The 17470-nt window shown below is 38.2% G+C and overlaps 1 protein-coding gene across 1 annotated transcript; it reads right to left on the bottom strand.

The window, feature by feature from the left end:
- On the bottom strand, window positions 1-1401 carry LOC132168246 (uncharacterized). The gene is made up of 3 exons (XM_059579377.1): window positions 898-1401; window positions 337-798; window positions 1-225 (listed from the first exon to the last, which is right to left on the bottom strand). The coding sequence occupies exons 1-3, from the start codon at window positions 1399-1401 to the stop codon at window positions 1-3; spliced, it is 1191 nt and encodes a 396-aa protein (XP_059435360.1).
- Window positions 1402-17470: the final 16069 nt, after the last annotated feature.

The following is a 17470-nucleotide window of genomic DNA, read 5'->3' as shown; positions in this document are numbered from 1 at the left end:
TTACTTTTCTGGGCCTCCCTGATTGTATTCTACTTCTAGGGGGTCCACTTGGTCGTAGTTAGTCTTCACCCATTGGTCCTCTCCAGGCATTGGATACACAATGTCATCATAGGCCTTTTTATACATCTCAATAGTATACCAATCATCTACGTAATCCTTGGGGTTTGCATTAAAAAACCAAATTGCAGACATTGCATATGCACAGGGGATTCCTGTCATGTCCCACTGTCTACAGTCACAAGTTTTCCTCAACAAATTCATAACATATTGTTTATTATTGTGGGCTACTTCGTATAACCCAGCCCAAGCTTATGTACTGTAGCAATGCCCATCAACCTGTCCAATTTCGTCCAATTTGGCAACAACCCTTGGACATAGCCTACCAGTCATGGTGCGGATGCCATCCTTCTTCACTTGATCTCTCTTCATCAACTTCTTCCTTATGAATTCCAGCATGGATATGATCGGCAGGTCACGCGCATTCAGGATGTAAGCATTGAAGCACTCACAAAGGTTGTTGACAAGTAGATCACACCTCGGGAATATATTGAACCAAGCCCTGGACCATAAGCTTGGGTCAACATTTGACAAGTAGTTGTATGCATCCTCGCTTATATGCTTCAATTCATCAATTTCCTTATGGAATTCAGCTTCAGTGTATGCTGCAGCCGCAGCCCATAACTTGTCCTTCAATGCAAGACCACGATGCCCTGCGTCTCTGTAGTTCGCATACAAATGCCTCACACAAAACCGATGGTCACCCCTAGGAAGCACCACGTCAAACGCTGGTTGTAGCCCCTACAACCACAATGAATAATAAACAACACTTGGTTATCTTTTGATGAAAACAATGAAAAACAAAAAGCAATAAACATAATGAACTTATAATATAGTTACCTTTTGACGATCAGAAATAAATGTCCATCCTTGTGCAGGGGGGGTGCCAAGATCTGAGACCAAAGTCTCAAGAAACCATATCCAACTGTCTTTGGTTTTTGCCTCAACAACTACAAGAGCTACTGGGTACATGTTATTATTGTCATCTGTCGAAATGGCCGACAAAAGTTGTCCCTTATAAGTCCCCTTCAAAAAGCATCTATTCAACTCAATGATAGGCCTACAACCAGCTCGAAAACCTTTCTTCATGGCAGCCAATGAGAAATACAACCTTTGGAAACATGCTGGATGGTCAGGTAAAGGTCTATCAACCTTCATCATCACACAACTACCCCGATTCGCTTGTCTAATGGTTTCACAATAATCCCAAAGCTTATTGTATTGCAGCTTTACTTTGCCCTGAAACATTTTCTTTGCAATTCTTCTAGCCCTATACAATTGGCAATTATTAACATCAACACCCCACTTGTGTTTCACTTCCCCAAGAATTGCCTTCAACGGCATGTTAGGTTGCACTTTAAACTTGTCAATAAGTTTATCAACAATTCATCCACATTTCACAGTTGAATTCCTATGCTGCCTTGTACAAGTGTGCTTATCATGTATCAATCTGATTTCAAATGACTCTTGATCCTTGCATTTACGACCGTAAACCCGATACCTACAACCTGGATCCCTGCATACGACAATACATTTGGCTAGGTAATTTTTTTAAAACCATATATCCTTCCCCTTCTTCAAATTGTTTTCCCTAATTGCTTCTCTAAAGACTTTGATTGAGGGAGACATCTGCCCATTACTCAACTGTGGATTCGACATGTCAATCTGTTAAAACTCTGTTCGCCTAGTTACACATCTGGAAATTGATGAAACCTCATTCTCCTTGTCACTTATAGGAGGGGATACAAGACTGTCACTCCGGGCCATGTTAGAGTTTGCATCATCATCATCAACCTCATCACCATAGCACTGACCCCTTCCACTATCTTTTTTAGCTCCCCTTGCATTTGCATTTTGATTATCATCCTCCGCCGCCTCATCACTCTCCCCTTCCTCATCATTATCCTCATCCCCATCCTCACCCTTATTACCCTCCCCATCACCCTCCTCATTACTCTCAACACCACCCTCCTCAACATTTCCTCCTGCCATGGAAGGCCTAGGTAGGTTGTTATCTTCATCAAACAAGTCTGGTTCGAATACTTCTTCCCAATAAGGATCATCTCGATCAATCCTACTATTTTCACCATATTCACCATCATCATCATCATTATCGTCTTCATATTCATCATCATTAACTGCAGCCTCATCAAATGAAACAATGTACAACTCAATAACCGGTACCCTTTTATGTGCAGCAACCATTTTCAAGACATTATGATCTGATGAAATTAATTTCAAATCCCCTTGAAAAGTACAACCTGGTTGTAAGTAATACACCAGATCCCCTGACTTGTATCCATAGTTTTTTACTATACCCTCAATTTAAAAAAAAATGACAATTTGTCCTCGTCATACGTCTCATCATGCACATCTACCTCACCCCCCACATATGTGCACGTAAACCCCTTATTAATCTTACCACCGTAATGCACCTCAAACACAAGCTCTCGTATAGTTATCCTAAACAATAAAAGAATTAAAGAAAATTAACAACTCAATAAAATATAAAAAAATAATAAATTCAAGCTTACGTAAATATCAACTACTATTAAGTACAATTTAACTTTAACTAATTAATTAAAGTCACTTCACAGGAAAAATAAAAATAATAATTAACATTAAATTGTACAAGGCATGCAATCTAAAGTAAGGGAACATCTCGGAAACAAATCTAGACAATATATGGTCATTAATTATGTACACCCAATTATAAAGGCACATGCAGCTTTATATGATCATATGAGTATTTTATATGAAAGCTTCCCTTAAAAAAATAAAAAATAAGAAATAAAAGATTAAAAAAAATAAAAACATCATCATTCTTGTCAACTTCGACATTCTCAAACTTAGCAACAAAATATCATGAAAGTGAGACATATTCGTATTTCTGTCCTCTCCCATGCATGCATGATGCATATAATTAAGGAGAGATAAAATGAAAAGAAAAAAGAAAAAGAAAAAGGAAACGAAGAGAAGAAAATGGTAATATTTGAATATTCAAACTCTCACATCATAAGGGAGAAAAACGTGTATATTTGGGCCACAGATGCAACTACTTCGTCGACATTTGTGTTTTTTAATGACATTTTCACTTTCTTTTTAACTTTTTCCAACATTTTTACGAAAGAGTGGTTCTAACGGCTACCAGCAAGCAGGTTTTTTAATTCAATATATACAGAAGAAGTTCGAATCATTTTTTATAAGAAAAAATAAAAATACAAAAGCATTTTATATCTGAATTTTACTGTTACAACAACAACCAGCCGACATCTAACGATTTTTTTCGTGCCAAAATATATACAACTTCTAAGGTTCTTTGTTAATGTCTACTTTCTATTTGAGTTCATTTAAGATTTTGCAAGCCCAAGATGTGTTTTTAAATAAAATTGTTGAAAGTTCCTCATTTGTTGGGAGTGCATTTTAAATAAAATGGCGGTATGTAGCATACAAAAATCAAAATTCGACACCCAAGCCGTAGGTTGAAAGATGCAGGGTAGGTGCTCTACATTTGGACAATTTCATTTCTTTTTTGTTAATTTTCGTTCACCTTATGATGTATTGCTTGTCATGGTTTGTTCAGATTTTTCTTCTTTCTTTTCCTTTACAACAGACAACAAAGGGGACCATAGGTGGCATGCATTACAACAAGGGGGACCACAGAACAAAGGGAAGGCAGAATGCAAAAAAACAAAGCATACAACCAACCCATCCGACAATAAGCAGACAATAAACACATCAACCACTAACTTTCAATTTTTAACCAAAAAAATTAAATTAAAAAACAACGGGTTTGCAGACAAGGAAAAAATATACATACAAAAATCTTATAAACATAGGGACCCATATCACTTTCAGACACTATAAAGCCAATTTTCCTTCACACTAAATCAAAACATCAATACATCTACAAAACAACCAAAGCCATTCTCCACAAACCCTTAAAAATAGGAACAACTCAATTGGGAAATTAGTGGGCTACCTTCAGTGGCCAATCGGTTGGATGGACAGCGGGTTTTAGGGGACGAAAGGTGTTGCAGGTTTTGAGGTTTTGCAGGATGACCGGACCGTCTGCGTGAGGGAGACGATCAGGCAGACGGCACCGTGTAGGGGCTACGAGACCGCATTGTGCAGGGGCTGCGAGACGGCACCGTGCGGGGGCTGCGTGAAGGCGACGATAGGGTAGACGACTCCGTGCGGGGGCTTGTGTGAAGGAGACGATTAGATGTCACCGTGCGGGGGGCTGCATGAAGGAGACAATCAGACGGCACCGTGCGGGGGGCTACATGAAGGAGACAATCAGGGGCTGCGTGAAGGAAGCGATCAAGATATTGTATATAGACAACTATTACCCTAAGCAAAAAGGGCACCGTTTTGCTTAGGGTAAGGGAACCCTAAGCAAAACAGCACCATTTTGCTCCTTCTTTAATAAAATTTTTTTTAAAAAAAATTAATAATAATAAAAAAAATCATACAAGGGTATTTTAGTAACTTACCCCTAACCAAACGACGTCGTTTTGCAGTTTCCGTCCAAACTAACGGTTTTGACTAACGGAGTGGCCAAAATGCAAACGTTTGGTAGTTTGGGGGGCTACTTTATCACTTTTAGAACATTAGGGAGCTAAATCGAAAACGGCTGGTAGTTTGGGAGGCTTTTTTATATTTTTCCTTTTTTTTTTTAATGTTTTGAAAATACATTAAAATATATATTTTTTAATGTTTTGACATAGTGACTCATATCCACACATTAATTTGACATAGGGACTCATATCCACACGTTTCCAAGTGGCATTCCACGGTAAGCTAATGCTAAAAATAAAGCTAAGGCTACAGATTTCTTTCATGTCATTATGTCAAATTAATGTATGAGGATAACTTCTATAAGGAGGTGGTTTACACCACCTCCTTTGTGCCCACCAATGAACATTTGACAACTAGAATTATTACACTAACTAAAATAAGATACAAAACACCTGACTAAAAACTCTTTCTCCCAAAATCACAAAAACCCTCATTTTTCCCTCTCCCTCCCTCTCTTTCTTTATCTCTCTCTCCAGCGGCGAGCTCTCCCTTTGGCCCTCACTCCCTTTCTCTCTCTCTAATCTCTCCCTCTCCTCCATTTCTCTCTCTCTCTGACGGTAGTAAAGGTCTTGCCTTTGAAGACACCAGTGTCCAATACGCCGAAGTCCAACTTAGATTTTGTCAGAGAAGACGCCGGAGCCCAGCCCGACACTGGAGACTAGACGCCGGAGCCCAAATTATTTGACACTAAAACCAGATCCAAAAAGAACAAATTTATGCACTGAAGCTTATAAATTCAACTTATAATTTCTTGCATGATCTTAATACTGATTGTAGTGGGTTTTTTTTTTTTTTTTTTTGCCTTTTACAAAAAAAAAAAATTTTTTGCCACGATCAAACCAAGTTTTTTTCTTCGCCGGTGAGGAGAGAGAGAGAGAAGGAGCACCGGAGAGATGGAACACTGGAGAGAGAGAACTGGAGTGAGAGAGATAGAGAGAGAGCACTGGAGAGGTTTGGTCTCTGGCAACTCTGGGCTGCACTCCGACACCTTCAACGGCAGCTCTAGGCTTTGCAGTGGTCACTATTGCCACCGGAGAGAGAGACAGAGGGAGAGAAAGAGAGAGCACGAAGAAGTAAGGAGAGAACGAGAAAGAGAGAGAGAAAATGATGGGTTTGAGGAGAATTTTTTTTTTTTTTTTTATAAAGGGAGAATGGATTTTAATCTGGTGCTTCACATCTCATTTGAAAGTGTGTGATTTTCCTAATTGTCAAATGCTCATTGGTGGGGCAGAAAGGAGGTGGTGTAAACCACCTCCTTATAGAAGTTGTCCTCTTAATGTATATGGATATGAGTCCTATATGTCATTATGTCAAATTAATGTATTGGTGAATCATAAAATATTTATTTCTAATATATATATATATATAGGAGACACTTGGATACGCTTCAGCAAGGAAGCAATGGGAGGCGAATGACAGACATTGAATTAGGCACACAACAGAAGGAGCAATTTTGTAATTGGTATCATGACTACGTAAGATGCAAGACATGTATTCCAAATAATAACTTAACTTAAAAGTTTTAATGACATATTAAATATTTTTATTATTAATAATAAATCACAGGTTAATTGAATAGACGCAACATGTCGCACTGAATTAGGGGTGAAGCTTGTATGTCATTCTAAAGGGCCTATTCAAAATGCTCTAGAATATAACTGCTATGTAGTTAATAGTTCATTGTTTCACACTTTGGCCCACAATGAAGGTAAAAAGATTCAAAACAGTAGTGTATGCGTGCCAACCATTAATGGCTATACATATTATGGGAAGTTGACTAGAATAATCGAGGTAGAGTACTATGACACCACTAGATATGTATTGTTCAAGTGTGATTGGGCGAACATAAGAAGGTATAGGGGCTACAAGGAGGACCAATATGGGTTCACGCTTGTGAATTTTAGAAACCTGATACACATGGGAGAGCAAATTACTGATGAGCTGTATCTGTTGTCTTTGCAAATGTCACAAGTATTTTACATCGTTGATGAAAGGCACCCAGATTGGTCTTGTGTTATAAGGACTAAACCTCGACACGTATAGGACATTGGTGAAGGCAAAGGCAATGATGATTCATGTGCCAACTACCATGAGAGTGAGCCGCTAAACTTGAACATTACTCATGATCCGAACGTTGTCGTTGAATGTTGCCGAAACGACCTACCTCCAACCGACCTACCCATACCCTCCAAATGAAATGGGTATGCACTTTTAAAAAAAAAAATTATTATAGTTGTTTATAATTACAATAATTGTATATATATTTATTTCAATATATTTGAATGTGATATCACCTTCCTTGTTTATCTTGTAGGTGAAAAACATGTCAAGAAAAAGAACATGGTCGAAGTTACCAGTACGAGATCAGATTCCGGCAACAATACCGCCGTCACAACAATCGGCTTCGTACGCCGACGATGATACACAGGGCCTGCAGGCTGAACTATACCAACCTATACCACTATACCGACCTATACCACCTCAAGATCAATCAAGTTCATGATGATGGTGAATGGGCTAGTGATCAACATGTACATACTGACATAGAAAGGTTAATCGATCCACAATTCAATCTGTTCGATCGTGATGATGAGAATAGGCCTCACTCCACACATGGGTGGGATCATGAGTGCAATCCCACACAAGAGCCGGATGGGCAAGATCATGGTACAAATGACACACAGGAGCCAGATGATCCTTTGTTAGCCTATAATGAAGTCCGAACTGTAGGTATGCATATGTTTCGTATTTATTTATGTTATAAAATCTACTAATGATGTCGTTCGTATGTTATATACATTATATATAACCTTATACGTGATTCATATGTTACACAAATACAGATGAAGGAGGAAAATTTCATGTGCAGATTCCAAGTGGTCCGCTTAATATGTGGAGTATCCCAAAGGGGGAGAGGATTGTCATTGAGTTCAATAGTGTGGGTCAGCCCGTAGGTCTTAGCGATTAAAAATTACGTAGGTGCACTGGATATTATGTCCGTAATGGTGGTATTGTAGGCATAGGTGCACCTACTTGGAAGCAGGTTCCAAATGACAAAAATGAAGAAATCTAGCACATGTTGATGGTATGTGTTTGATGTAATTTATTGTTGTTTTGTGTTGTTTTTGATTTATTTTGTGCATGTTTCTACCTGTTGCATCCCTGCTTGTTGTAGATGAAATTCTATGTCTCGCCCCATCTACAAATGAATGATATTAAACGGTGCGCATTCATGGACTTCGAAAAAAAGTTTAGAAATTACAAGCATGTGGTAAAGAAATGTCTTAAACTCAAAGACGATGATACGAAGGAAAGCGTTCTACAGTCGACGCAACACTTTGGAACAGTCAACCCAGCAGAATTGGAAAGCGACGTCAGCATATGAATGACTCAGAAGAATAAGGTATGTTATGTTTGAGTCACTTACCATATTGATGCAATCGTATGAAGACTAACATAATCATCATGTAATTTATGTAAGATATGGCTAAAAAGAACAAGGAAATACGAGACAAGTACAATATGCTACTCGGCTAGCTCGAGGAGCTTCGCCTATATTGCATACGAGATTGAATGTTATTTTCAACATATATAACTGTATTAGTATATATATCAGCGACACTAATAAATTTTATGTTTTTTTTTTTTTTTTTAAGAGGAAAAAAGGGAAAACACCTACGAGGGCGGTCGTTTACAATGTAACCCACACTAGAAAGGATGGCAGTTTCCTCAATGCAGACATTGAGGACAAAGTTGTATGTGATTAACTTATAGATTTAATTTGTGTATGCATGTGTTTATTTTTTTCAATAATACTGTAATATGGTAAGTCTTTATGAGTCAATTAGTTGGTGCGTAACACTTTTCCATATTCTATATAAATATAGGAGAAGATGAGGGCTTTGAGTTCACAGAACACTGCGGTAAGCTCAAGCTTGACACAGGGATCAATAAATTGGACACTTGACGACGCTTATACAAAGGTCATGGGGAAGGCAGAATACACTAGCCGTTTACGAGGAATGGGACATCTACCAGTCAAAGGCAGCACATATGCAAATAAATCATCGACCCAAGTTGTACAAGTCCCTACACTACTTGAGCCTATAAATGAACAAGACCAACAGATTTCCAAACAAAACGAATAGATTGCCGTGTTAACATCTGCATATGTCGACGTGTAGAAATTTATGGAAATTATTTTGCGAGCCAAGGAACGAGCAATGTACACATGTGTACTCCACATGACACCGAGTGTCCTAGTGTTGTGAGAGCAAGATCATCAGTTGCTAGTCGACCGGTTAATTAATTAACCTTAATTACATTATATTAGTTATATTTATATTTTCATGTTTAAAAATGTTACTTCCACATTGTAGTTGACTTAAGAACATATATATGATTGCACAATATACATTTGCATCTATTTATATATAGGTGAGAATGGATTAACAAATGAAGATAAGCATGCAGCTGATGCAGAAGGCGACCATCGTGGATCATCACAAAGTATGTGTAGATCTTCATATCTTAGTCACTTGTAATATAATCTAGTTATATATAGGTTTGCACTGTCAAAATAGTTAGATATAGGTTTGTAATTTAATATTTTTTTTTTGGTTTTATCATTTGCAAATAATCACTAAGTGACGTACGTATACTTAACCTGTTAGGTTGGGTATGTATTTGACGCCAAATGCTAAGCAAACCCGTTGATATATTTTATTTCATATGCAATATACAATTTTTGTAAACTCTTTTAAGAGGTGATACACTTTGTGTTTATGATATCGTTTTGGATATTTTATTTCATGTGTATGGTACAATTTTTGTTAACATGTGGTACACTTTGTGTTTATGATATCATCATTTTTGATTTAGATGTCTTATGGGATATGAGATTGTATATATGGATTAGATATGTATTGTGAGATATGTATAAGATTATATGAGATTAATGAATGGAGAAAATATTTATGAATTAATCCAATATGTATGGAAAAAATACGCAATACAATATTGTAGTATGTATTGTATATCAGGAGAAAATAAAAAATATATATGGATTGCGTGGGGAAAACATTTTCTCCATATATTAATTATTGGAGGTGCTTCGCGGTGTGGAAGCGCTCCTATATAGAAATAGGGGTGCTTTACATGCAAGCCCCCCATTTTATGAAAGGGGGCGCTTGCCCACCTGAGCGCTCCATTTTTACAATCCTCTTTTTTAAAAGGGGGCGCTTGCCTTTTAAAAAATGGGGAAGCGCCCTCATTCTAAAAAGAAGGGGCTTGCCTAGGAAGCGTCCCCTTTTAAAAATGGGGGCGCTTTGTTCCAAATATCCCATTTTCGAGGCGTTTTTTAGTAAAAAAAAGTCTCAAACTTAAATTTTAGTCACCATAAAAATGAACGTGTCCCAAGTGCTCCTAATCAAGCGTTGCAAAATCAATAAGGATGTTTTTTGAGGCAAAAATGACCCAAATAACCAGGTTACTAAACCTTGTTTTTTTTTTTTTTTTGTGGTGACTATATATATATATATATATATATATATATATATATATTCGAAGACTTACTAAGTGAGTTGAATAGGGCCCTGGCCAAAATATTGTTTGCCAAGTGCACACGGCCATTCGTACCAAATGAGGTTCTACTTAAACTTCACTGGCCAAACGCTCACCCCAAGAGATGAGCGCTCAACCAAAGACGTTAAGGGAAAGACCTTTTTGGCCGAGCACCCTACGACCCCTGTTTCTAAGTCTTAGGTTTATTTTAGTTGGACTTAGGACTAATAAAAGGTTTTTCACAGATTTGGAGAACCCAGATCATTTGGAGGAAAATTCAAAGAACTTGTTTGACTCAGGTGAGTTTTGACTCACATAATGCTCGCCATTTATTTTACTGCATTGCACAACTATTTTATGTACCAAAACATGCATATTTACAATTCTCATGATATACACTTTGCTGCACCATGAACTCTATCTTTTATGAAAATGTACTACTTAAGAAATTAATGACATTGAGATTTGTAAAAGCATGTATGTAAAATATAGACAAGACTAATTGCATCGTATGACATGGTACACCGATACGTGCGGGATAATGGCCATAGACTTATTATACATGTTAACTTTATGGTTAAATATGTGTTGTTATATGGGCCTTGGATCCAATGATTGTTTCATGACTAGCGCAACCTTAACGGGTTGTCACTAGAGGACGTACATCAAAAGCCAAAAAGACTACTCCTTTCAAGCCAGAAGTCCAACACACCATAAAGACCACTCCTTTCAAGCCAAAGCAACCCAAAGTGCTAGGTCATGGGGTACTTCACCAATAACCATTGTTGCATTATTTAGCCAGAAACCAACTCAACAATTATCTCTGAAGACAAACTTAAGAACAAGGAACAAGAGCATATTCTGAAACAAGTCACACAAGAGGCATTACTGCACCTTATTCAAAGCAGATGAAATTAAAAACACCAACCAGCAATGAAATCAAAAGTATCAACCAGCAATGAACACAGTATTTAGTATTGAGAACATTTCTCAAACAACTTTGGGCAAAAAGTAAGGAAAGATAAAAAAAAATTACATGTTTCTGGGTTTAACGGGCGAGAGAGACAGCTCATCTCAAGGACCAAGGACAATATTTTCCACATGCAAAATATATAGACCAGAAGTCGGATATGGTCCCTGGTCCAGTGGTCCTTGATCATGAAATCACGTGGCTCAGCTGAGCTAGCCAACACATACATTTTGAATATAGAATAGTGAAGGATCTAAATAGAATAGAATAGTTATTCTGTTCAAAATGTGTTGGCTAGCTCAGCTGAGCCTCGTGATTTCATGATCAAGGATGAAGGACCACTGGATCAGGGACCATATCCGACTTCTAGTCTATATATTTTGCATGTGGAAAATATTGTCCTTGATCCTTGAGATTAGCTGTACGTCTCTCTCGCCTCTTGTTTTTTAAAGAAAAATTTCATTCCCTTTAGTGACAGCTAAAATTAGCGTTGGGTGATTGTGATTTTAGAGTTAGCCTCAAAGAGATGAGATTTATTACACCGATGTAAATTCTTTGGTGCCTTATTAATTAGGGCAGAAACACTATATATTGTGTTCATTGTACTTAAAAATCAAATCATTGTTGAAAATGATTTTCTTAGCGTCGACTTAGAGTACTCACTGATCGATGTCCTATAATCAACGCTAATTAATAGCCTATTATTTATCAGCTTCGACTCATGCAATAGTTGATGCTGATAAGTTGGGCTTGTTTTCGTTATCTTTTCCCATCCTGTATTACAATTAAACAATGAAAACCATGGACGTTGGCTGCTTTGCGTTGCTGTCGTGGTTCAGTGGTCTTCACCTTATAATATATCATATTATATATGTTGCTTGAAATAAACTAGTGTATATCGCCTTTCTAAGTTGCTTAATTACTTGGTAGTCGCGCGTTTTCAAATGGAACAAACAGGAAAACCGCACAGGCGGGGGGTTTTGGAAAGAGGAGGGGGAAGAGGGAGGGAGGAGGGAGGGAGGAAGCTTGCTTCCTCCTCCAAGCTGAGGACCTGTGCAGTGTTCTCCTCTCTAGAGGGAGCTAGGGTTCCGGCAGAGCATCTCTCTTTCAACAGATACGTATAACAGCTAGCTAGCTAGCTACCCACGTAATTGACCTTCGGTCACTCAATTCGATCTTTATTCAATAGAGAAATATTTGGTGTCAATAATTTGTTCATATTTCTCCCATATTCTCCCGAGAAAGATCCTAAATGAACTGGATAATATCCAGTTAGTTATATTGAAAATGTATTTTTATCTTTACACTTTTTTAGAGCCCTCCACTAATATTACTAATTCTTCTTCTCCTACAAATTCTATCACTACAAGAAATGTAGTAGATAAAATTTCTGTTTGGCTACACGTCATACATATACTGTTTGGGGTGAATCCAGTCATCTAAAAGAGGACAGACAACATGCAATTGCAATCTACTTGCTCATCATAAGCAGCAAAATCTGTTTATAAGTGTTTCACCAGATATTGCAGATGAGTTTTCTAAAGAGCGTTTTTGAATTGATCGCTTCAGTATAAAAAGTTCCCTCATTTGTACTCTCTGTCAATTTTGTAACATATAACATAAGAGAAATGCTACGTACACTTTTAAGTGCTTATTCCCAATAATACTCTCTAATTTTGTAGTAAAAATCACAATTGGATTTTGGATCCAATGGTGAATTTCACTGCCACGTCAAGAAGTGTGTCATGTCAAAAAGTGTGTACTTATGAGTAAACACTTAAAAGTACATGTAGCTAGCATTTCTCATAACGTAATGCTCTCATGAAATCACTACAAGAAATGTAGTAGATAAAATTTCTGTTTGGCTACACGTCATACATATACTGTTTGGGGTGAATCCAGTCATCTAAAAGAGGACAGACAACATGCAATTGCAATCTACTTGCTCATCATAAGCAGCAAAATCTGTTTATAAGTGTTTCACCAGATATTGCAGATGAGTTTTCTAAAGAGCGTTTTTGAATTGATCGCTTCAGTATAAAAAGTTCCCTCATTTGTACTCTCTGTCAATTTTGTGACATATAACATAAGAGAAATGCTACATACACTTTTAAGTGCTTATTCCCAATAATACTCTCTAATTTTGTAGTAAAAATCACAATTGGATTTTGGATCCAATGGTGAATTTCACTGCCACGTCAAGAAGTGTGTCATGTCAGAAAGTGTGTACTTATGAGTAAACACTTAAAAGTACATGTAGCTAGCATTTCTCATAACGTAATGCTCTCATGAATTTTAGAGCTAGGTGGGTATATCATGTAATATTACATTGAAGGTAGTCAAGAATTGTGAGTGCATGTTTTCTCTGTCAGATTAAATTGCAGCGAGTACATAGTGTATTTGTAGAGTCATGTATTACAGTTCTCAAGAGGGAAACATCCTGATTTGTTACAATATTCACTACTAATTCTAGACTTCCCAAATGTATTTCAATATCAATATTCGGAAAGGAGAGTAGGACCCAAGCTTTAAGACTTGTCTCTGGAGGGAGGCTAGGAAGAAAGCTACACGTTTCAACTCTGCACACTTAATTTGTAAGTGTTAGATGCATATTGGATAAGACGCCTCTGCTTCTCTCTCTCTCCCTCCACCCCTCTCTTCGATCTCTATCTTCTCCTTTCTCTCTCTTTTTCCTCTTTTTCTTTCCCATTTTCTCTACTTTTGGATTTAAACACTAATAATAACCTATCAGTGTACTACCCCGATAAAACCATTTTCTACTTTTGGATTTAAACACTAATAATAACCTATCAGTGTACTACCCCGATAAAACGATTGTTTTTATTAAAAGATTTTCTACAAAGAATGGTCAAAGTATTTATGAAAGAAACCTAGTTTTATAACAATGAGCCTAAGCTCAAACTTAAAGCTTAGAGGCTTCTAAAATGTTTGAAGCATAAAACAAAGCTTAACCTTTTCTGTCCAGACATACGCTAGGGTTGCCGGACGTACGCTCCTGTCTGTATATGTTTTTTTTTTTTTTTTTTTTTTTTGAAAATAAACATTCACTTCTCTATTAATTAATCAATAAGAAATTATAGATTGCTCTCCCTGGATGATCTCTAAGATACAATTAGAAATTTCTCCCAACCTCGGCCTTTCGATTCCCATTCGTGCGACCAATTTTGCTAGATGATGAGCTACATAATTGGCCGGCTTGATGTCCCACAAAATCAATCTCCCAATGAGCAAACCTGTTGAGCAGAATTTTAGCATCTGCTACGAAGTGTCCAAACCTGCTCCAATTGGCTTCCCATGAGTTTACTGCATCCACCACACTTTTTGCATCGCCTTCCATGTTAATGGTCTGGATGCCCAATTCCAGGCAGAAACGCAATGCATGAACAACAGCCATAGCCTATGCGACTGCAGGATCGGAAACTCCTTGGCTAATACTACACTGAGCAGCAGTTACACTCCCTTCATGGTCCAGGACAACCACTCCCAAGCCCATTCTGCCACATTTGAGATTCGATGCTGCATCCCAATTAACCTTCAACCTACTCACGGAAGGTACTTTCCATTTGTCCTCATCACGACTTCCCTGCTGTTGCTGCTCATGAAGCTCACCCCATAAAGCCTGACGATACTCCAAGACTACAGTGTGCACCATTTGTATCAATGGATTTGGATGACCGAACTGCCCCCCGTGAACCACCTCATTTCTTCTTAGCCACAGTTGCCGTGATAAGCCAACAAACATTTTAATTTCTTCCTCATTCCCGGTTCGCAGCACCTTCTCGACCACGTTAATAAACGTTGGCCCCATCAATGAACTCTTTTGGAATTTTTTACAACTGAGTCCCCACACATCCATGGCAGAAGGGTAGGTCTACAATATATGGATGGGTGTCTCTGCCTCCAAACCACAAACCGGACATAATAGCTATGTTTGCCAACAGCCGGGCCGGCACTGTAGCTAGAACAGCACTGTTCCAGCTACAGTTCCAACTGACAGGTGGCAGCAAAATTGACTTTTTCATTTTAATTTTTTTTTTTTATTAAAGCAAAATATTAAAAAAAAAAAAATGAGGAGAAAGATGGGGTGGTTCCAGCCACCCCTTGGCCAACAAGGTGGCCATCTATATTGCCAAGGGGGGTGGTCGAGCCACCCTCGAAACATTTGGGGGTGGTCGACCACTTTACGTGGCCAAGGGGTGGTCCGCCACCCTCTGGCTAAAAAAGAAATTATGCATTTGGGGTGGCCGTCAATTAACCCTTGGGGTGGTCCGCCACCCAAATGCACCTGACCTTTTTTTTGTTTTGGCCAAGGGTGGTCGGATCACCTCAGACGGACCAGGGGTGGCTCCAGCACTTTGGTTAAAATGGGGTGGTCCCACGCACTTCATTACCAAGGTGGTTAGAACCACCCCATCTTTCTCCTCTTTTTTTTTTTTTTTTTAATATTTTGCTTTAAAAAAAATTAAAAATTAAAATGAAAAAGTCAATTTTGTTGCCACCTGTCAGTTGGCACTGTAGCTGGAACAGTGCCGTTCCAGCTACAGGGCCGGACTTGGCTGGGGGCAAACATACCTAATGGATCCTACACAACTCTACATCTCAGTAGATTATCCCAAGTTGGTAAAATATCTTGACAAGCTCGCCATAAGAAGTTCTTCTCCACATTTGAAATTTGCAGTTTCCAAATCAGTTTCCACACTTCACTCTTATGGATACCCATAGAACATTCTACCTTATGTCTGTCCTCCACTTCTTTGGCAAACTGGTAGGCACTCTTGACTGAAAAAAGTCCATTTGCCATGCCCCTCCAAATCAGCATATCCGCTTGATTTGTACTACTAAGCGGAATTGATTTAATGGCCACCACTTCATCCTCTCCAAATAGGCTTCCAAGGATGTTTAAATTCCACCAGCCCAATTCCTTGTCAATTAAGTCACTAACCTTAGCCTCAACATAACCCAAGTCCTTGTCAATTAAGAGTCAAACGTTCTCCGATTTCGCATATATAGACTTACACCAGAAGCTATCTTTAAATAAATCCTATCCAACCATGTAAAATGCTATATCTAAATGTGAATCACAAATGTCTGTTCAGCATTACTCTTAGGGAAATTATATCTAAAATCCTTAGGTAAACGCGCTTTTATTAAAAACTCTCTGAGTTTTTTTTTTTTTGAAATTTAGTCCCTGGGTCACTCGAAACTACTAGAAAACTCCCTACCGTCAATTTTTGTTAACTTCCGTTAGTCTACTCAAAACTCACCGTTTTATCTGATTAAAATATTTTTTTTTTATTAATTTAATTTAAAAAATTCAATCTTTAAAAAAAAAAAAAAAAAAAAAAATTATGTTATAAGAAGATATGATCCTTTCTTTGCCGTTTCTTCTCCATGCTTTCAACTTCATGCTTTCATGAAGTTGAAAGCATGAAGTTGAAAGCATTCGAGTACTGGGAATCCTTTCTTTGCCGTTTCTTCTCCATCTTGTTGAAAGATTGATCTGCAGCTGCAGCACTCTCAGACCCACCATGACTTCTTTTTTTCTTGTTAAACTTCATACCTTTTGCCTTCCTGATATCATCATCTACTGAGATTTTTGCATATTTCCCACCGTGTTGATCTACTCTTTTTGGCTTGCTTTTAATGCCCGACATGCTCAAAAATGGTACACCAGAAGAGAGGTCATGGTCAATCTCTTTCCTCATTTCCTTCAAGTTTTTTGGGCGTGATGAGTGCTTGGAGGTATCAGCAAGAAAACCATCACTTTTGGATGACTTGGTTTCACTGGAGCCAAATGTATCATAGAAGTCCTTGTAAGCTGATTGTTTTGATGCTTGGTTTGACCTCCACTGATCAGGTCGGGCAGCAAATCTGATGTAATAAGCCGCAGACATCAACATACAAAGATTAAGAACAATAAACTGCCAAAATTCAATTTTAGAAAACAAATGCTCGAATATCATATCAATTGTAACAGACCATCCTCCCTTCTTATAACATAATTGCCTGTGGGAACTAATAGAGATACTATCACAAACCTATGAAATTCTAGGATCATATCTTCTACAATGATTCACGGTATTATAAAAGAGAAAATGCCCAACAGCTTACCTGTCGACCCAAACCCCCAAGGGGGTGGGTCGCGGCCACCCCTTGGGGGTTTGGGGTGGCCTCTCCACCCATGGGGTGGCCGCGAGCCACCCCTTGGGTGGAAAGGGGTGGCCGCGAGCCACCCCAAGCCACCCAAGGGGTGGCTCGAACCACCCCATGGGTGGTTTG

Source organism: Corylus avellana, chromosome ca1, assembly GCF_901000735.1.
Source record: "Corylus avellana chromosome ca1, CavTom2PMs-1.0".
NCBI lineage: Eukaryota > Viridiplantae > Streptophyta > Magnoliopsida > Fagales > Betulaceae > Corylus > Corylus avellana.
The sequence above is the reverse complement of the archived record's forward strand: the minus strand, read 5'-3'. Positions and strand labels throughout refer to the sequence as shown.